The 22484-nt window shown below is 32.5% G+C and overlaps 3 protein-coding genes across 3 annotated transcripts in view; 2 read left to right on the top strand and 1 right to left on the bottom strand.

The window, feature by feature from the left end:
• Positions 1-22484, bottom strand: part of LOC113520243 (uncharacterized) — a 97762-nt gene that overhangs the window by 56644 nt on the left and 18634 nt on the right. The gene's annotated exons all lie outside the window — the stretch shown is intronic.
• On the top strand, positions 8044-10616 carry LOC128201378 (uncharacterized). Its single transcript, XM_052898176.1, has 2 exons — positions 8044-8316; positions 8899-10616. Exons 1-2 carry the CDS (start codon positions 8146-8148, stop codon positions 9877-9879), a joined length of 1152 nt encoding a protein of 383 aa, XP_052754136.1. The 5' UTR covers positions 8044-8145; the 3' UTR covers positions 9880-10616.
• LOC128201377 (uncharacterized) lies at positions 10704-12703 on the top strand. Its single transcript, XM_052898175.1, has 2 exons — positions 10704-11432; positions 11687-12703. The coding sequence occupies exons 1-2, from the start codon at positions 10704-10706 to the stop codon at positions 12701-12703; spliced, it is 1746 nt and encodes a 581-aa protein (XP_052754135.1).

Here is a 22484-nt window from a genome sequence, read left to right as displayed (position 1 = left end):
ATTAAAATCACCGGAAACTTTTCTTTTGTTAACTTCGCCAAGTTAAACCATTGATTAGGGGTGCCGAGGCACTTTTAATGAAGGATTTGCGTTGTGACATAAATCAAAGTATACCTATATGTACATATTTTATTGCTTATAAAAAAATGACGTCCAGCAATAAAGTCGCCTTGTTTTATTCATACAAATTCTCTATACAAGGCAATACTATTAGTTTTATCCAAACTATATTATGTGTGGTACAAATAAAGCATACTCTTATATTAGTCTTACTCTTTTGGGTATTTGACGATGATGGATGAAAGAATAAATAATAAAGAAATTTATCGAGTACGAGTTAATGGAGATGTCGGTAAGCCGTCCTATGCAGACGTATGTCGATCAAGTAGGCGACGTGCTGAAGAAGGGCCAAATTAAAAGTATCGTTAACTAGCGAGCGTATATGAATAGATTGATGAATGTGAAGGAAGCGACAGAGATCTGAAACGGAGCATTTGACGTTTCATTGCTTCTGTCTACCACAGTTGGAGACAGGCGTAATGGATATGTATGTACTCTTTTTTATAGTTACGTATTATATTTATTATCGACGTATCTATGTCATAGGCTCATGCTCATGTCTATAGGCGACGGCTACCACTTTCCATCAGGTGGGCCGTCAGTCGTCATGTTTGCCAGTCTAAGTTGCATAAAAAAAACGAGCAAAAAATAGCAATTTCTGTCGTGACAAAACTCATCTAGAACTTTGAAATATTTCGTGTACAGATTGGGCATATTATTATTTGAATTTAGAACGTGATATCGTTTGTTAACAAGCATATTTTTATTCAGTAAAGAAAAAAGATTGCTTCAATATATACATATATAGATGTTAAAATGAGTTTGTTAACTTAACGGTTTAATTGAAAATTGGTGAAATTTGGTATACACATATATGGGCGTAAAAAAAGTATATAGGCTACTTTTATCCCGGTCATTAAACATATACGAGTCACACAGACGAAGTCACAGGTAAAAGCTTTTAATTGTAAATGTATTTATTAGGTTATATTTTCGCTGCTTAATATAAATGTTACTAAAGTTATGTATCTTTATTGAGTGTGTATCTCCTTAATTTTGAAGGTATCTAAATCGCAAAGGAAATATATTCGACCTGCGCTCTAACGACCTTACCATGAATCTCTGAAATGGATACTTATTTTTTGTAAGAGGCAATTTATTTTTAAACGTGTATTATTGCATTCAAACTGGCTCCGGGGAATCATTTCGTGAAATATATCACAGGTATTTATCAAGAATATTTCACGCTTTTGTATCAATATTTCAATTACATTCTTCTTAAATAACATTATAAAGAGGAAATGCTTGATTTTTTTTATGTTCGTTTGTAATGATATTCAGAAACTACTCAATCTATTTTAAAAACTCTTTCATCTGCAGAAGGCTTAATTATCAGCGAAACATAAGTTATATATTATTTTCAAAAATTAGAGATCCCTACGAAAATTACAATAACGTAACCCGGTATATTAAAATTTGCCCATTAAAGTTAATAACTATATTTACAAAGTAAAAATAAATAATGAGTTTTCCTTCTCTCTCTTACTTGATGTGCTTAACTGCACACAGGACCGATTTACCCACCAAATAATGGAGTGTAATAAGAAATAAATAAATAAATGAATATATTAAATTTGGATCTATACGTAAATATGTTAAGTGGTCATCAATTCTGTATTATAGATATAGAAAAAAAAAAACGCTAAAAACCAAATCAGTCTGTTTGTACGGGCTAACGGGAAACTGTTAATGTAAATTAGAAAAGACCGATTTAAATGAAATTTTTCATGGTGATACCTTACATCCCCGGTCAAGATTTTAGATCTTTTTAGACTTTTGATCGCGGAAAATTAAAAAGTTCCCGTAGGATAGTTAAAAAACTATAGTAACATATACAGCTTAGTAAACAACCCACTTAAGTAGTCATTTTGACTTAAGGCGAAGAGTGAGAACGACACGTCATTTGTCAATTTTGATCTAGTATTCCCAGACAATAAATAGGTAGGTACATATATCGATACATATTAAACTTACAAACCTGTGAAAATTTCAATCCTACATTCTGGCTTTCACCACACCACGCGGGTAAAGTCACGGGCAGCAACTAGTAGACTAAATAAGGCCTTGAAAAAAGGAATAGGTATTTAATCTATCTTAAAAAGTTATCTCGTTCAAGTCGTATCTGAGTATTCGAAAGAGTTTTATTCAGTTATAAATATTCTTAATTTTCCTATTTCATTCAGATAAACGTGTATATGAATAACTTTTGTTTTCCACAAAGTGTTTCCATAAGTTTCATGAATACTTTAAGAAGAATTAGGTTATGTACTTTACCCCCATTATAGGAAAAGTTTGAATTCAAGTATCTCTCTTGAGACAATGTTTTACGTACAACTAATTCAAAGTTTCTATCGAACCTACAGAATCGGTTTATAGTCTAATTTCGTACTATCGGTCTAAATCTTTAGAGAAATTGATGTTACAGCGTATTTACATGTAATATAGATCTTTATTATATGTAAAAATTATATACTGATAACCAATGAAAATTAAAGTCACATCTTTAATTTTCTTTCATTATTCATTTAGTTATGTAAAAACATATAAATCTAAATACATCGATATAACACTATTTTTATTGCAAAGATATATTATTTGACACTGGATTTTTTTTTTGTGAATATATAAACGAATAAATATTCGTAACATCGTACGTTCTGTACTTGATCTGTTGTTTTTTGTATTTACTAAGAAAATCGTTTTTAATTATTGCCAATAATGCCAACTATGAAGTACAAAAAATAGCAAACAGTCGTCATTAAAAGCACTTCTGTCACCCTGGTTTTGCCCAAAATCTGTACTTGCTTGGTTGCATAGATTAGGAATTGTACCTGCGATCCTAATTTGGCTGTTTCGATTTGATATCTCAAATGTGGTAATTAAATCACTTGAAACACTACTGTTGTCAGGAATGGCGACACATAAAGCGACCCATAGATATCATGTATATAAGTGTTTCTGTCGGTTTGTTTGCATTTCATAACGTACTAATAAATAGCCTCACAAAATAATAAAAAAAAACTTAAAAAAATTCTAATTAATTAATGCAAAATTTCTAGGTTTTCTGATAAATTCGTTAGGAGATTTTATTTATTTTTTCATTTATATTATATTAGATAGATTTATACTCTCACATGTACCTCTTAATTATTATGTATGTTCAATTATACATAATATGTATTCTAGTATCACATAATCTATGGTATTCTGCATAACAATTAAAATAGTTTATTATTAACCTATTTACCAAGGGACATAATCTCAGTTAATGACAGACTAGTAATTATACGGTAATTATTAGTCTTGAATTAACATTTTATTAGTTTGTAGATTTATTACGAGTATAGTGAGAGACATGTTCTGTTAATTATATAGAGGCAAAATTTGTATTAATTTTATTCTTCTATATATATATATATAATATAATTGAATAGCATCGAATTGAATCGAATTTTAGCTTGCCTGAATTAAACTATTAGAAAGTCCTGATTAAAGAGGTTTCAGTAAAATTACTTTAAAAAATTTACTTTTTTGAGTAAAAAATAATATGTGTACATTAGCAAAGGCTCTCACTGGATACTGCAAACTAAACAAGCACTGGCCCAACTAGGCTTATGACCAAAAACGCAGCACTTAATTTGTGGTTGGCCACAGCCACAAATTAAATTGGCTACCACTTATATATAAACGATATCATTATCTCCTTTGGAAAATACACTTTCCTGAGGAAATGAAAAACATCTTAAAACTCCTATTACTGATAGGAATTATTAGTGAATTTTAAAAAAGGGGCGAGCAAAAAAAAAAGAAGGTTGCAGTGTCACAGATATTTTCTGCCTTAAAAAGCTCGTTTCTCAATAATAATAATAACAAGGGCAGACGTATTCAGCAGTGGAATGCTAGTAGATTTTTATAAATAACTAGTAACCCGGAAAATGATATTTATCTCCTAACGATATCTGAATTTTTTAATAGCAATAAAAATTATCCTATATCATAAATTAATGCAAACAATACACATTCACTAAATTCATTAAAATGGGCTGAACGGTTTCGAAGATTAGTGTAAACCAATTTCGTGACACGGGATTTTTATACATACATTAATTTTAGGTACAGGAGCAGTTCGTCTCTTTGGATTTTACTTCTTGTTATGTAGCAATTTATTTTTCCTCAAAATTCACAGTTGGATATTAAAGTTCAATCTTTTCTATGATTGGTTTACATTTAGAACCATTCTCAAGAAATCTCGATAATAAATTCAGTTATTTGTGAAGAGTAAAATTGAATTGGTTTAAAATTCAGTTTGTATTAAAGATTTAAACTAAAATCGAGGGCAGATTAATTTATATTCCATTAAAATGTAAAATTGTTGGCGGATTTTAATATTTTTTATTATTTAGAAGTTATTTTTATATATTTTGAAATTGATAGTCTTTTATGATAAACATTACGTATTATGTGATGCTTATATTTTTTATATTATCACAAAAAAGCTTACAGATATGATGAAAAAATTTACAGTTTGGTCGACATTTGGTACGTATCCCATTAAGGTCTTTTTATATTAATCTTTTTATCCTATTTTTCTAGGGAATCTGTTAAAAAGTAGAAACAATTTATGGACAAGCAATTCTTTAACTTTAATTTTAATAAGGTTAACAGAAATTTGCAAGCATCATAAACTCGTGGTGGTGGTGGAAACTCGATCTAACTAGCACACTGATGCTATAAAAAGGAATAAAATATTTTTGTTTGTCGGTTGCGTCTATATTACTTCCCTTTGAACGTACATAAACCGAGGAAAACAATTTCGAGCATGAACGAGTCGTAATTGAGCTGAATGCAGGAGTGTAGGTACTGACTACTCGTTTGGGCGTTACAAAATTGTGAACTAACTATTATGGTTCCATGGGTTCTCTTCTCTTAAGGAGAAAATTCTTATTCTCGCTGGCTAGGTAGTTTGGTATAGGATTTTATTTCGATGTTTTTAACGACTTCAAAAATTGAATTCTCGATTCAGTTGTAATTTTTTATCTTAGACCTCGGTTATTTGTAAATCGATTTGTAAAATTCTTTTTTTTTTATTTAAAAGGATACACTTTCAGTAATCTAAAATAGTAGATAGAAATTTTATTAAAATTGATCCAGTAGTTTCATTTATAAATCAAAATAAGCGGTTCTGCCCCAAAGTTTTTTTTTTAACAAATTTACTTCTGTCTATATTTGCATTAGTATGATATTAATAATTATGAGTACTTTTGTGATATCTTACTATATTTATACTTAATTTTCATCATAACATTGAATAGCCATAAATTATATAAAAGAACAAGTTCACTTTAAGTTGATCGTGTCTGGATACCTTTTTAATGTCCATTGTAGAAAAAAAAAACCATAGCTGTCAAATTTATTTTTTAACTATTATTCTTTTAATTTTGAGCATGAATTATATCACCTTGATTTATTTTACCAATAAAAAAAACATGCAAAGAAGGGTTAAATGGAATAGAGACACATTGCTATGAGTATTCTCCGTCAGAACATGGTTATGTCTAATAAATATGGTAATTATGGAGTACTATAGGTTACATGATGATAGCATTAAACAAATACAGCGGTTTATACACTGATATAGCTAAGGTAAAGGAGATAGGTAGTATAGAGATATTATCATATATATAATACAGAATAGCAAAAAACCTGATGGATCATCTGAACGCAAGTGATAATTGTTGCGTCATGGAAACCACAAAATAAATACCTACACTATGATATCTATGGCATCTCTCGTGCATTGTTTTTTCTGAGGACTAAACATTTACGTGTCTATTTCTTGCTATGTTTTTATGTTTCGCATTAAAATATGTTGTTTTTGTAAGTATCCCCATAAGTACTGTAGATACTTACCTTATTCAGATATCGTTTCAAGGATATATTTCTTGCATTTCTATTGAGGTGATAGAGTACTCAGACCACCTCTGACTCAAATTATTATAATATGACATGCAACCTACTGCTTTCGCTGTGAAATTTGAGTATTTTTTTGTAATGTTCATTGCATGTTACTGTCTATTGGCAAGGGTTTATTACTTCACATCAGGTATGCTATTTACTTATTTGGCATTTTATGTTGCAATAAGGTGCAATAAGAAACGATTCTTTATACTATGCTAATTAAAAATATGGTCTATCGATAGATTATAATGAAAGTTAGTATATGTATTAACTTTTATTCCAAATTCATTCTTACGATTGAGTTTTAAATATCTTTACAAATGAAGAAGTGCTTGTCCTGGCTTTGCACAGGTGCAATATTTATTTGTGTAACTTTTGAACTGTCATCTTTTATCTGAACCATCATTTTAGTAAGGCTGGTATTTCGGTGTGTGTGAAAGTACTGCGCTAATATTTTCTAAGATTTTAAAATAAACGGCTAGTTTAATTTTATTTTATTATAAATACCATCTTCTCAACTTAGATATTAAACTTATATATATGGTGTCGCGAATTTTTTTGCAAAGCTAGGATTTTTTTGTAACATAATATTGAAATCAATCATTTTGTTATAGATTGAATCCTTTATTTCAAACCGTTCAGACAGCGCACGCCATATTACAGAATCTTTGCCGACTTCAATTACATTTATTGTGATTAATTATTGCTATTATATATTTATCAAAATAAAAGTAGCCTGTTTTTTCAAGATCAATAAATTGCTCCAGTCCAAATTGACGAACTTTATTTCTTTATAATATTAGTGTAGCTTATTTATGTTTTTTTTTTTTTTTATTATATCAGACATTAACTGTACACTGCTGAATGTAGGCTTCTTTCATAAGGGAGTGTTGCCCATAGTTGCCACGCTAGTCAACCGCAGACAGGCTTTGGTGATGTTTTAGGAGGGAAGCTGCTGACCCTTCCTCGATCATTAAATTTCCTTAGTCGCCTCTTACGACATCCACGAGAAAGAAAGGGGCTATACTACGCCAGGACCACAAGACAAATCTTCATACTTAATAGGTAATACTTAGTAGGACTACTTATAGCGTATTTAAAAATTTTCATGCATTATTAACTCTTTAAAAAAAAAGGAAAATGAATTGTTAATTTTAAGTGGACATAGTGAAGCTGTTCTTTTTATAGTTGCAATTAAATACAAGTAAAGTGTTAAAGTCACAATACTGCTATAACTTTATATTTCTTTTTGATTATGTACTATTTAGTGTAATAAAATATTTTGTGATGACAGTTAAGAATTAAGTTAGGTAAGGTGAGACAATGACGAATTTATCCGTAATTAACCGTGATTAATTACAGATAAATCCGGGTTTACAGGAAAGAGCGTGGAGTCGACACGATGGTACTTAGATTGGTATTAATGGGGAAGCTATAATCTACTGTCAACAAATATTTTCTTCCATGATGTATTTATTGAATTTTACTTACTTATTCACAGGTATATCCGTATAAGTGTATTTAAAATATTATATCACGTAACAGATAGGTGCATGATTAATTTTGTTATTTAAAATATAATTAATTAATAGGTATACCAGAGGGAAACTTTGTAAAAAGATGTTTGCATGGGCACCTCTGTCCTATTTGTGTTTCTACCGTGAAATAGTTATATTTGCATGGCTGTGTTTCGGTTTGAAAAGTGGGATATAGTAGTGAATTTACAGGGTACAAAGGAATAACACTTGCGTCCTCAGGAATGGCAACGCATGGAGGGTATCATGGACGAAACATTATACTCGTGCTTCGTCCTCTAGATTAGTAACCTGTAAATTTAAGAAATATATAATGTAGTTACACGTAAGTGATACCACTTTGCACTGAAATGTGTAGGCACTATAGTTTATTGATTGATTTCCGTTTTTTTTTTTTTTTTTTTTTTTTTGTGGGTACTTTTTTGCTTGTATGGGTATTTAGGGCTGTGTCGCGCCATAGTTGCTTCATTCACGTTTCAGTGCTTAACCACAACGCACCTCTTGCTTATCTTTTTAATATTAGTTATTAAAAATGCCAAAAAGAAAGAATTCAGACAACGATCTAGATAATATATCCAAAAAGTTAAAAAAATTAGAGAAAAAATTAAAGCGTGCGCGGCGTCACCGCAATAGTGATAATAGTGATAAAAGTTCACCTCACTCAATATCCTCCCCGGATGCACAAACATGTAAGTACAGACATAAATATTTTATCTAAACATCTTACAAATTACGTTAATCATCAGTTTTAAGTAACTAAATAAAATATGCTCGCAACTATAATCGCAGTTGGGTAGTCAGTCATCTTGTCTTAAAATAAGCTAGATTTAACATGTACTCACCCTAGCGTGTTCGGTTGTGGATGACCGCAACAAACCTCAAATACAACCTACATTAAGTACATAAAAATTCAGTCGTCCACAGTTAAGGTCAATCTCTGGGACTGATCTGTTGTGTGACAGACTATGCCACCATGGCATGCTTTCAAGTCTTAATGGACTTACAAATAGCCTACCTAATCAGTCGTTGGGACTGTGTATTCAGGCATTTATACGGTGCTCCACAATAAGAACTGATCTTTGGATCTGATACCTTGCGGAATACACCTTGCCCGCCAGGGCAAACAAATCGTCTAATGACGCACCTCCCGTAAAATATGCTATCCTTATAATGGGTACATCGCGGTCGCTAAAACAGCATTCTTTTGAGCTAGATGCTCAAAAGAATGCTACTGCTATGCTGTGCTATATTAAATAAATAAGTGAAATAGTATCCTGAGAGATGAAATTTCATATTTGCAGTTCGGGATTTTTTGGACAACTCGAGCTCACCTAAATTAGACACGACGCCTCCCCAGTCTAAGAATCTAGAAGAGATAACTCCAATTTTATTGTGCGAGACAAATCAAACGGGGGATCTTGCAGCTATGCCACCGGCTGAAATTGAAATCGCCACTCACAACGAGGAAGACAATGTTGCTGAAAGCGGTGCACTTGACAGCATTGCTTTAGACATTTTGGGTGAAGACCCAACATCGATAACAGAGTATGGCAGCGATATTCACAAAGAACTTGCAAATAGGCTTGAACACATTGCGACTGATGGGCTAACGAAAGAGACCCGTAAAGAACTGTGCAGTAAATATCTAGTACCAGCAAACAGTAAAAAAATCGGCGCACCCCTAGTAAACGCTGAAATAAAAGCTGCATTATCGGAAGCCACAATAAAACGCGACAAGGGGATAGAAACTCGACAGAAACAGTTGGCTGCAGCTATATCGGGATTATCTGGCATACTCAATCAAGAACTAAATTCCAAAGATAAAGACAGCTCGCGCCTTAAAATTATAATGGACGTTACCCGCATTTTATGCGATATCCAACATGCAGAATCTGTCACTCGACGCTATCTCGCAATGGGAACTATAAAGAAAGATTTACGAGAACATTTAACCAACACTAAAATAGACAAATACCTTTTTGGCGAAAATCTCAGCGAAACGCTCAAAACCGCTAAACTAGTCACTAAATCAGGGACAGATCTAAAGATTAAAAGTCAACCTAGACCCAAGCCACAAAATCCTACCGGGAATTTAAACTACAGAGCTCCGGTCCCAGTTCGCAGGCAACAACAGGGACCACAACGGAGCCGCGGACCTGCCTCTCGTATGACGACGTCTCAACCGAACAGATACTCACAGAATCCGACGCACTCCAACTTGTCGAAACCATCGCAACATCCGCAGAAACCTGCGGGTCGTCGCTAGATTCGGTAAAGTATGCTGGTCGACTCTCATCGTTTTATAAGCAATGGGCACACATCACCAATGACCACACTATACTGTCATGGGTAAATGGGTATAAAATAAGGTTTTCAAATCCCCCCGTCCAGAAATATGAACCCAAACCCCATCAATATACCGACACGGAAAAAAATCACTTTAATGCAGCTATAACAGACCTCATTAATATGGGTGCTATTAGTAAGTGTTCTCCCGATAGAAATCAATTTCTTTCTACAGTGTTTCTACGGCCTAAGCCCAACGGAAAATTTAGATTTATTTTGAATTTAAAAAGCCTAAATAAATTTATTAAAACCGATCACTTTAAACTTGAAGATTTACGCACTGCTGTTAAATTAGTTACAAAAAATTGTTTTATGGCAACATTAGATTTAAAAGACGCATACTTTTTAATTAAAATACATACCGAGTCTAGGAAATATCTAAGATTCTCATGGGAAGGAAAAATATATGAATTTAATGTTTTACCCTTTGGGTTAAATACTGCTCCATACATTTTTACAAAAATTATGAAACCAGTTGTTAAACTCCTCCGCATGTGTGGACTCCTGTCCACAATTTATCTCGATGACCTATTTCTATTAGGACATACATATGAAGTCTGTAAATGCAACATTTCAATCTCTAAAAAATTATTAGAAAGTTTAGGCTTTATCATTAATGACGAAAAAAGTACCCCATCACCTGCAACAACATGCAGATTTCTGGGCTTCATTATAAATTCAAAACAATTCCAAATAACGTTACCTAATGAGAAAAAAGCATATATTAGAACGGAACTCATTAAGATGATAAATATAAAACGATGTAAAGTTAGAAAGTTTGCTCAATTAATAGGACTTCTTGTATCTGCCTGCCCTGCAGTCGAGTACGGTCTACTTTATACGAAACAACTCGAACGACACAAGTTTTTACATCTTAAAAAAGACCAAAACTACGACAAATATATGTCTTTACCCAAAACCTTATTACCAGATTTTAAGTGGTGGTTGAAAGGCATTACTTCATCCGTTAGGCAAATCAGAATCGACGAATATCATCTAGAGATATATACGGACGCCTCATTAACTGGATGGGGCGCAACATGTCGCGGCAATACAGCTAGTGGCTCATGGTCAAAAGATGAGAAAGGAAAACATATAAATGAATTAGAACTGATAGCTGCATTCTTTGGGCTGAAAATATTCGCCAAAGATCTCAAAAAATGTCAAGTATTATTACATATAGATAATTCCACCGCTATTGCTTACATAAACCGCATGGGTGGAATACAATTTCCTCACTTGACCAAAGTAGCTAAAGACATATGGAGGTGGTGTGAGGATAGAGCCTTATTTATCTACGCTTCATATATAAAATCTGCAGATAATGTAATTGCTGATGCAGAATCCAGGCGCATACACCCCGATGTAGAATGGGAACTAACCAATAAAGCCTTCCAGTATATTTGTAATCAATTTGGTACTCCACAAGTTGACTTATTTGCCAGTCGAGTCAACACCAAATGCAGTAAATTTGTATCCTGGCATAGAGATCCTGATGCCATAGCCATAAACGCTTTCACTATTAAATGGACAAATATATATTTTTACGCTTTTCCCCCTTTTGCAATTATATTAAAAACACTAAGGAAAATTATTTCAGATAAAGCAAAAGGTATTATGGTTGTCCCAAGATGGCCGACGCAACCGTGGTACCCTATCTTTCGCAAACTGCTCATTACTAATTCTTTTGTTCTTATGAATAATAATTGCATTGTTATGTCACACAGCAGCAGCCAGAACATTCAATCAAAGCTTACCCTGGAGGTCGGAGTATTGTGCGGACAGCATTACTGCGACGAAGTATACCGCCTTCCTCACTAGAAGTTATGATGGCATCACTCTCCAAGAACTCTTTTAAACAGTATGATGTACCGTTTAAGAAATGGTTCAGTTTTTGTCATAAACAAAAAATTAGTATTTATGAAGCATCAATTCCGTTCATCCTACTCTTCTTTACCGAAGCTTATAATAGCGGCTGTCAATATGGTACCCTCAATTCCTATAGATCAGCACTTTCGCTTTTATTAGGTCCCCATATAACGAAAGACGATCGAGTAGCTCGATTTTTTAAGGGCGTCTACAGACTTCGTCCACCTTTGCCTAAATACGACATTACATGGGATACAGCCCCTGTGCTTGATTGCCTTGGCAACATGTATCCTAACGAACAACTGTCTTTAGAAAACCTCACCAAAAAATGCGCAACCTTACTAGCTTTAGCCTCCGCGCATAGAGTACAGACATTAGCACTAATTAATATCAATAATATCGAGCACCAGCCAACTCAAATTTCAATTAAAATACCAAATGAAATCAAAACTAGTAGTAGATTAGGCGCCAAGCAGCCACTTTTAATTCTGCCCTTCTTTTCGGAAAAACCCGAAATATGCCCTTCCACAACATTAACTGCATACCTAAAAAGAACCAAAAATTTACGCCAAAATTTGGTTAATCTGTTTGTAGGATACAAAAAACCTCATAAAAACGTAGGCGCACAGACTATTAGCCGCTGGATCAAGTCCACACTGCATAATTGCGGAATTGATGTTTCAGTCTTCACGGCGCATAGCACTCGCCATGCTGCCACCTCGAAAGCATACAAGTGTGGTGTATCTGTCGATATGATTCGTAAGACGGCCGGATGGAGTGGCTCGTCAAATACATTCGGAAAATTCTACAACAGAATCATTATAAATAACAACAATGATGGCTCACTCGCGCGAGCAATCATAAATAATAATTAATAGGAATATATATATATATATAATTTAGTTAATAAAATAATTCATATAGTAGGAAAGATGATTATTAAGTTAATATAATTATACTTATAATAATTAATGATAATTAGTGGTTACGGATTATTCTTGATAATCATGAACTCATCTAATTCTTTTTGATTAAACTCATATTTACAATAATATTTCGTTTTAATCTGCAATATTTTCTGAACCAACTCTCAAGGTCTACATTATATATTTCTTAAATTTACAGGTTACTAATCTAGAGGACGAAGCACGAGTATAATTAATGATTAAACGAACTTACACAAGTAAAGTTCTATCATAATTATACGAGGTGCTTCGTCCGAAGAGATTAGTAACACATCCCCCCCTACCCTACCCAGAAAATAAGTTCAGAAAATATAAAGTAAACAAAAGCTCTAAACTGAATGAAGCAACTATGGCGCGACACAGCCCTAAATACCCATACAAGCAAAAAAGTACCCACAAAAAAAAAAAAAAAAAAAAAAAAAAAAAACGGAAATCAATCAATAAACTATAGTGCCTACACATTTCAGTGCAAAGTGGTATCACTTACGTGTAACTACATTATATATTTCTTAAATTTACAGGTTACTAATCTCTTCGGACGAAGCACCTCGTATAATTATGATAGAACTTTACTTGTGTAAGTTCGTTTAATCATTAAGTATACTCTGTTATGTCCGTGGTATTGCTCATGTCTTTAGGCGACGGTTACTACTTTCCATCAGGTGGGCCTTCAGCTTGTTTACCATTCTAAGTTGCATAAAAATAATAATTTAGTTACGAACAGATAAATTACGAACCTAACTTCATACATGAGACTGAATACAACTATAAGCATTCATAATAACCTATCGCCTTAATTTTAACTATTGCACTGTTTTGTCATTTTTTTCAGACTCGGAAGGAAAAAGATAAAATAGTTCAATAGCTAAATTAGGTTTGAAGAATTGACGTTTTTATGAATAAAGGTTTTGTTAGTAGTTTTTGGAGCACGCACCGTACGTCCCTCAAACTACAAAGTCGTTTATGAGTCAACAAATTAAACAAAATTGCCTTTCATTAAGGTCATTATTAAATTCACTGAAGTTTAACCGCAGTAATAGCTAGAGTAATGTACCTAAATGATTTTATTATACGTATTATTTATATATACGTTTAGTTTCCATAATAAATACAAGATTGGGGAAAATGTAATATAGTAACGTATGGGAAAATATTGATTAGATTAAATCAATGCCAATTACGCCATTAAAAGCCTACATGAAAATGTTTTCCTGTTTTCATATTACTGTGTTTAGTCAGTAATAAGAAAACACTCTCAAATTCTTATAGATGCCTATAACAATGTATTCATAGGTTACATATAATTAAAAACAGCCAAATTGAATCGTAGGTAGGAATAGAAATTATTGCTACATTTAATTCATTATTATTTAGTAAAATTATTGTTTTTATTTACACTGGTGATCAGCAGTGGCAAATCATAAAATATGAAATCGGAATGACTTAATGTTGTACTCTTTATTATATACTACTGAATATTTTTTTTTCTTATTTTTTTACAATACAGGGGGCAAATGAGCATGCGGCTCACCTGATGGTAAGTGACTACCGCCGCCCATGATCACCCACAACACCAGCGGCATTGCAGGTGTGCTGGCGGCCTTTTAAAAGGGAATATACTCTTTTCTTGAAGGTTATGTTGTCGTATTGGTTCGGAAATACTGCTGCTGGAAGTTGATTCCAAAGAATAGTTGTGCGTGGAAGAATGTGCCTTGAAAAACGCACGGTGGAAGACCGCCACTCGTCCAGATGATTGGGATGAAATTTTAGTTTGTGGCGGGTGGTACGATGGTGAAAATCAGCAGCAGGTATCAATCCGAACAATTCCTCAGAACACTCCCTATGATAAATTATGAATTGTATGATAAGGCCGAGTCTGTAAAGTCTCTATTCATTCGCTCTACGAGTTTATGCTCCAATCGGCCATCTGATGCCATTTCTTTTTTACTACTAATCGAGCGCAGCCGATGATTCACGAATAAAGCCGAACACAGCGACTATCTGTGATTTAATTTCATTGTGAGTTATCTGTAGCTCTCTCTGAAGCGACGTAGATGGAGTAATATATGATTTGACGTAGCATATGGAATTTCACATCTGACATGTGAAATATTCCAAACCTAATCACAAGCGAGACCATGAGTTTTGATGAGAGACATCAGACATTGCTATCTCATACTCTCACGGTTTTACTAGTGACGACCATTCCATCGATAGATTTGTTTGCCACTTGTCTAGAGGGTCTGGGCCTCTAGACAAATAGTAAACGAATTCGTCGATCGAATCGACATCGCGAGTCCAGCAGTTGGAATGATACATTCAACGTTGCTATCTCATTATATCTCACGGACTCGCTAGCGATATCGAATTCGTTTGCCACTTGTCTAGAGGGCTAGAATACGAATAGAAGTAAAAGTTAGAATACAGTATAGCCGGCGAATTTGATACTGTAATCTAAATAACTAATAGATTACAGTATCAAACTAGTATATATTTATAGACATATTCTATAAGAGGAAATTAGGCGATATCATGTAAAAGTAGGACTTATTGACACTCATTTGTCTTTGTTTATACTTGTCAAAGAACATAGCGTGAAGATATAGTTAGAAAAGGCTCTGACGAAGTAATCTGATATTGTTGAGCATAATGAATATTTATGATTAATTGGAAGTAACCATGAGTAAACCTCAATAGTACAACAATAGTTAGAGATAATAATGTGACCGTCATCATACTTCTTATGTCAGTTTTAATTCTTGACTAACTCTCTGATAATGGTATTCATTTTACACAGTCCCTACACACTTATTCTGTTTAAATCAGTTAGTAAGAGTAAAATATATGCAAAAGTCAATTAATTATATTGTTGAAATTTTTGAATAGTTCATCGTTCTGATCGCATTACACAAGTATTTATGTTCACTACGCCCTTACCTCAAATCGTAGTTTAATAACATAAAGTTCGAGATTTATTTATCTTTAAGACGGTGATCTACGAGGCATATTGATTAATCCTATTCACAAACCGTCGTACAGCTATTTCCCTCAATATTGTGTAATGTATCCGAACTGACATTATATACCAATATTATACTCGTAAATATTATTCGTTTAGTATCGAATACGAATTTATTTGATAGCTATCAATAAATGAATACCACTGAAATAAATTTCATGATACATACATATAAAATGTTTGCTGTCCATGTTTATAATTAAAATTGAAGCGAAGTACAATGTAGACGTTATATATTTTTACAGCCACAGTAAAACAGTCTCCAGCGTAACTATATGGCATAAAAAATGAAATTAAACCCGCCGTTTTATTGACTTTTAAATAAATTTAAAATAAACTGGTGTTGTATTGTATGTACTTATATCGCTACAGTACAATTACTTATAAAATATTTTATGTGGAGAATTGATAACAAAGGAATGAAATATAATGATATAATTACGCTGAATTAGGTGTATTATGTTTATATATTTTTAATTTATTTTGGGGTGTAATTTTTTTATTATTACAATAATATTTCATCATCAACGTTATATTATTAGCCATTGTCTGTCCACTGCTGAGCATAGGTCTCCCCATAGACTGCCGTAAGAATCGGGATCATTCCTTATAGCAGTTTACCATTGGCGGAATTTTGCCAGTAGCTGCCACGCTTGGTAGGCGGATTGGCAAACGTATTTTGTTTTTTAGTTATGTTTTTAGAGCGATGCTACTGGCCTTTCCTTAACCATTAAGTTCCCTTAATTACCTTTTACAACACCCATGGGAAAGAAAGAGGTGACGGAACCACATGGGAAAATATATATACCATAATAATAATAAAAAAATGATATGAACTATACCTTAAATACCACAGAATACATTACGCTCCTATGCATATCAAAATATCCATAACGCTTTGTCTATTGCTGTAGTACTTCCACTATGAAATTTGGTCCACACGTATTATATGGTATGGAGAAGGATATAGATTAACTTTCAAAATTAAATTTAATGGCCATGCGGTCGAAGTCGCAGGTAAAAACTTGTAGTGCAATATAATTCTAATACCTACCTGCTTGTACTTAAAAAATTGGACATCAATATAATGTCAGAACTTTTTACGTCTACTGCAATAAAACATAAATAGTGATCTTAAGTAAATATCTTTATTTTAAGTGAAATATTATACGAATAAGATGTTTATTGAATGTTACAACATAGCTTAACTTAGATAATAATAGATATTTAAAAGGTCATAAGTCTGACCCGGTCTTTTGATATCTAACTTTATTCCAGTTAGCCGGAAACCGGGTCGGCTTAATTTGAGAGCTAGCCTTAGGTACTTTGGTAAGCTGATACTGCATTTATATTATAGAACGTTTTTCATGCACTTAACTCTATTGGGTTTCATTCTATTTTGGAAATAGAATGGTATGCCATCTGGCCTATTTCAAATGTGTTTTGTTTTAAACCCTACATATACAATCCTATACGAAGTATTTAGCACAAAGGGAAACATAGGGTAATTTTATTGCTATATCCAATTCAAGGAACAGAGTTCGCGGGCATAGACAGCCTAAATAATCATCATCACCATCTTCCTGCCCTTATCCTAATTATTTGAAGTAATAAAAGAATAATACTCAAGGGTTTGGCTTAGAGATGAAATGTACATATTTAGGTCGAAAATTGATATTGTTGATATCCTGTCTCTAGTGTAAAGCAGATCTATTAGATTATATAGACATACATTACATAGAGAGACGATGAAAGTAGGTTTGTACTTAAGTAAGTTGAGGTTAAGAATAGGTAAAAGAAGATAGAGGAAGATCAACCCTCATATTGTCTCACTTACAGTAAAAGGCTAAGGTTTTATAACATATGACCGAAAGCTGAAAAAAGAGCGAGAGAGAGTATTTACTCTCTCTCTCTTAACTAGATACTTATCTGGTTAATAGTACTTACTTACATGTAGGCACCAAGTACATTAAATAAATTGTCATGCGGAAAGTTAAAAAATTTGGCTTTATCGTAAATCTATATTTTAATTTACATGTTTTTAAAGAATTCCTATTTTGACGATCTATCTTTAAATCTTGTGGTAGTTTTGAATGATCGGAACACGAAAAATCTCTTTATTGGTTGACAACAATCACAATACGAGTATAGATACACATTTAATGGATTAACGCCGTAAAAATCAAATATAACAATATAATGGAAAAGTTTCATCCTATTCGATTCCCATTTCATTTGTATTTCCCACAGAACGTGACGTGAGGCGGTTCATTACATGATTGATGTTTGGTAAGTATTATCCGCAACTCTCGGCTTGATCTCAATTAAGGTTATTGGATGAGTACTTCATCACATTAAAGTTTCTACCTGAATTGATAGTTATACTTATATACATATGACTAGCCATTCGCCCTAGCTTCGTATAGGTAGGCAGAAAAAAAGTTTTATGTAAGTTTTAATAGGCAAATTTTTTTAATTTTTGATGACATTATTGTAAATTTCGTTAGATTTCTAACTTTTTAAAATAATATATAGTCTATGTTAGTAGCTGATAATGTAGCTTTCTATAGATGAAAATAAATTAACAAAGATTGGTGGACCAAAGAGTGGCTGATATAAAGGCGAGGAATAGCGGTAAGGCGATGTAATCAAAACTGCTGACATTCTGTTGCCACAGTACTAGGTATATTTTTTTTTTATAAAAGTATTTAAGCCACTTGCCAAGTGTAAAGTAAAAAAAAAAAAAAACTTCATTTATAACACTTACCATACTATAGGCTCGATGTGGAATTAATCTTAGCGCTGACTGAAGGAAACACCACTGATTTGGAATTTTGGAAGATATTGCTTAATACATTCGCAAAAAACTTACAATCATATTTTATTTTTATTAATTATCTCTATTTTTAAATTGGTTTTAAAAGTAACAGTATAGAGTTAAAATACTGAAGTATTTATGTTGAAATATCTCGTATTTTACATTGTGACAAAGTAGGTCGAGTAGTGACAGTGAACTAAATGTCTCTTGCCTCATTAGGCAAAGTACACATATGTTAACATAAGGCGTTCAAGTTCTAACTTCGCGTAAGTCAAAATTTAAAATTTTGCGGGACATGAAAAAGTAAAAAAAAAAACTTTAATTTGAATTGTATAACCAAAAAAATTATTTTCGTAGATTAGAATGCAGGGCAATTGTTACTCTACTCACGCTACTCTTAGTAGTAAAATACAAAAAGTATAAAACAATTAATTACGCTAAGTTAAAATTACAACCAAAAGTCAATTTATTCTTGAACTAACTTCAACATATTTACTAAATTAATATATGATGAATATGGCAGTAAATACTACAATAGTTAAAATAATTATAAAAAAGGCCAGTATGGCCGAAGATAACATGTACACAAGAAACTACAAGAGAATGAATACATTTTCCTATTTTGATATCAATGTAGAAAGATCAAATAATGGTAGTCATAACCCCTCTAATACAGTTAAAGGACATTTCAAACTGTGTCGTGTCATCTTTGAAAGAAATTCTTATAGAATAAAAGATAATATAAACTTGTTATTTTTTAATCTATAAATTAATCGAAGAACTGACAATGGCCAGTAAATGTTAGTTTAAATATTTTATCCAATCAGGGTCGCAAAGTAATACTAAAATAATAACTGACTACTTAGAGTTGGACTCGGTCACTGAGGAGTTCATATTTTATAGGGGGATTAAGAGTGTTTAGCGAAATTGTCGGCATGATAGTCGGTGACAAGTTTTTTTTTTAGGTAGGGAAATAAAATTTCTTTATGCCTCTTCTATTATTTTAAGAAATCTTTATTATCACGAAGGAGAAAGAATTATTTATAAGAATAAGAATTATTATCACGAGAGAAAAAAATAATATTCGATAACAATATTTATTTACAAGATATAGATTATAAGGTCTTTTAAATTAAAAAAAAAATAATTTTCAAATAATAAATAATATTTATTTTTATTGTAAAACAATAAAATTAATGTGAAAATTCAGTAATGTATAAATCTTCTGTGAGAAGGTATTAGGCCCGCATTGAGTACGGCAGCCCTAAATCAAACGTTGCTTGCTGGATTATCTCCATAACATAAACGCAGAGTATACTTAGGTACTCGTATTTGAACACAAAGCGCGGTTTAAGACGTAAACCTGGCGTAAGACATTAGCACGTCCGCGCAACCCTATCTTGTGTTTTATGCGTCACACTTAAATATTTACACAGGCTGTGTGTACCGCCCCTAATTCTGAGGCAGCGTTGCCAAATGGTCTGAGCCTCGCATTAAGGTTACGTTTTAATTTGATTTATCTTTTTACTAAAGACATATAAAATAATTTAATTTTAATTATTTCTCGTCATGTTATCTTAGTTTTTACATTAACAAAAACATTTCATTGTAAAAATATTATATTAAAATATCGTATTGCACTTGAATTAAATAAAAAATTAGATGGATAGTATGACGTTATTAGAAGTTTAATATTTTAAAACTTTATTTTTTTTCTACATACATTTTACAGCGCCTACTATTCGCACACTCCACTAATCCTAATGTAAGAAAAATTTGTGCTGTGGTATAATAGACAACGGTTAGATATTTTTTTTTTAAACCATATGTATACTAACAATTTTTTTTTTTGTAAAAGGAATTGATATTTATTAATATACATATACAATTATTTATTCATTTTAGAAAGAATGACAGAAAGTTGCAGTTCAGTATCGACCCCATTGTCATACAAATTAATGATTAAAAGCTAAATTAATAAGTTGAATAATGAAGTCGAGGTCTTAAGTAGAGGTAAAAAATAAAGCTTATGAAGAAAGTAAACATCTATCGAAATTAAGGGGATAACACTGGTATGCTGTTGTTATTCGTAGAGATGCGAATACGTAATAAACAAAAAAAGTGTCGGTTTTCCTTGTGAACATATTTCGTCTCATACAAGGATATGTAGGTATCACTAGATTATGATAATATTTGTTTTTCTTAGAGAACATACAATGTTAATAGAAAGATGTAATGGTAGTAGGTAGGTATGATTATAGTATGCAATAGACAAACTAGAACTAGTTATCCAGAAACGAGACGAGCCATTTCTTGGTTGTGTGATATCGGCATAGAATAGGCTACCCCTTCCTTTCCCGAGGGTGCAGTAAAAGGTGACTAAGGGGGGGCGAGGGATGGGTAACAGCGTCCCTCTTAAAACATCTCTAAAGCCTAACTGCGGTTGCCAATCCTCTTGCTAAGCGTGGCAACTACTGGCAAAACCCCCAAGGGGGAAGCTTATGTTCAGCAGTGGACAGTTACAGGCTGATATGATGATAAGCCATCGCTGCTGATTGCTGACACTATTGCTGAATGTAGACCTTCGCCACAAAGGGGTTTTTCAACCAAGGGGTTTTGCCATACTTGGTAGGTCGGTTGAGAACTGCAGGTAGGTTTCGGTGATGTTTTAAGAGGGGCATTGCTGCCCATTTCTTAACAAGTAAGTTCTCTTAGTCGCCTCTTACGACGCCCACGAGAAAGAAAGGTGTGGCTTTCAGAAATACTGTACTGTACTGTTACACCTAAGATACTGTATATTCCTATAGCACTTTTCGTTAGAAACGTCTTCGGCTTGTTAACCATTTCCAATTATATAACAAAAGGAACTGTATAAAAAATGTATTATTTCTTTTGATAGGAATCTTTATAGCTCTTTCTAAGTGCCAATACATTTATAAGCCTTCATATAGCTTTCTCTCGACATATAGTTCCGTATCGTAAACTCTGATAGCTTTTTTACTATAGAGGCAGGTGTCTGGGGGCCATTACATAAGATTGCTAAGTCACATGTCGCGAGATCGCTATACAATAGCTTCTTATTTTGACATCAGTGCTCTAACGGTTACTTTCCATATCTAATGTATTATTGATAGTTTAGTTTGCATACTTTGGATAATATGAGGCTTATATAATATATATATATATATATATATATATATATATATATATATATATATATATATATATATATATATATATATATATATATATATATATGATTGTTAATACTTATTTAATCATGTGATGATTAAATAAGTATTAACAATAATATCTCGAACTTATAAAATTCAACATTGCATATATAGGGAGTAAAAATCAACAACACATTGATTAATTAATGTATTAATAAGGATTGTTAATATATACCATTGTATTGTAATAAAGACATGAAAGGTATATATCGTCAAAGAATCTATAAATATTAAAATTTTTTGATATATATAAGAGGACCACATAAAATAAATAAAAATAAAATAAAAATAGCCTTTATTCCTGAATTACAGATTCTTTTTTAAATTGTAAATATGTTTAAATAATTAATATTGACATCAGCAACATCTTATTTTTCAGGTTGTTCTAGAAAATAGGCCTCCTCAATATTTATCCATTGGTAACGATTCCTTGCAGCTTGTCTCCAGCCTTTGGGCAAATCATCCTCCCATCTTCTTATTGGCCTACCTCGGTTTCTTTTTCCATCACGCGGATACCACTCAATTAAAGAAAGAGGGCCACATAGTTAGAGTGAAATATTATAATTTAGCACACCATATTAGTTGTTACCTATCCACTACTGAATATAGGCCAGCCTCCCC

This window comes from Galleria mellonella, unplaced genomic scaffold (genome assembly GCF_026898425.1).
Source record: "Galleria mellonella isolate WM207_F2 unplaced genomic scaffold, CSIRO_AGI_GalMel_v1 utg40, whole genome shotgun sequence".
Lineage (NCBI taxonomy): Eukaryota > Metazoa > Arthropoda > Insecta > Lepidoptera > Pyralidae > Galleria > Galleria mellonella.
This window is presented reverse-complemented; position numbering and strand designations above follow the sequence as displayed.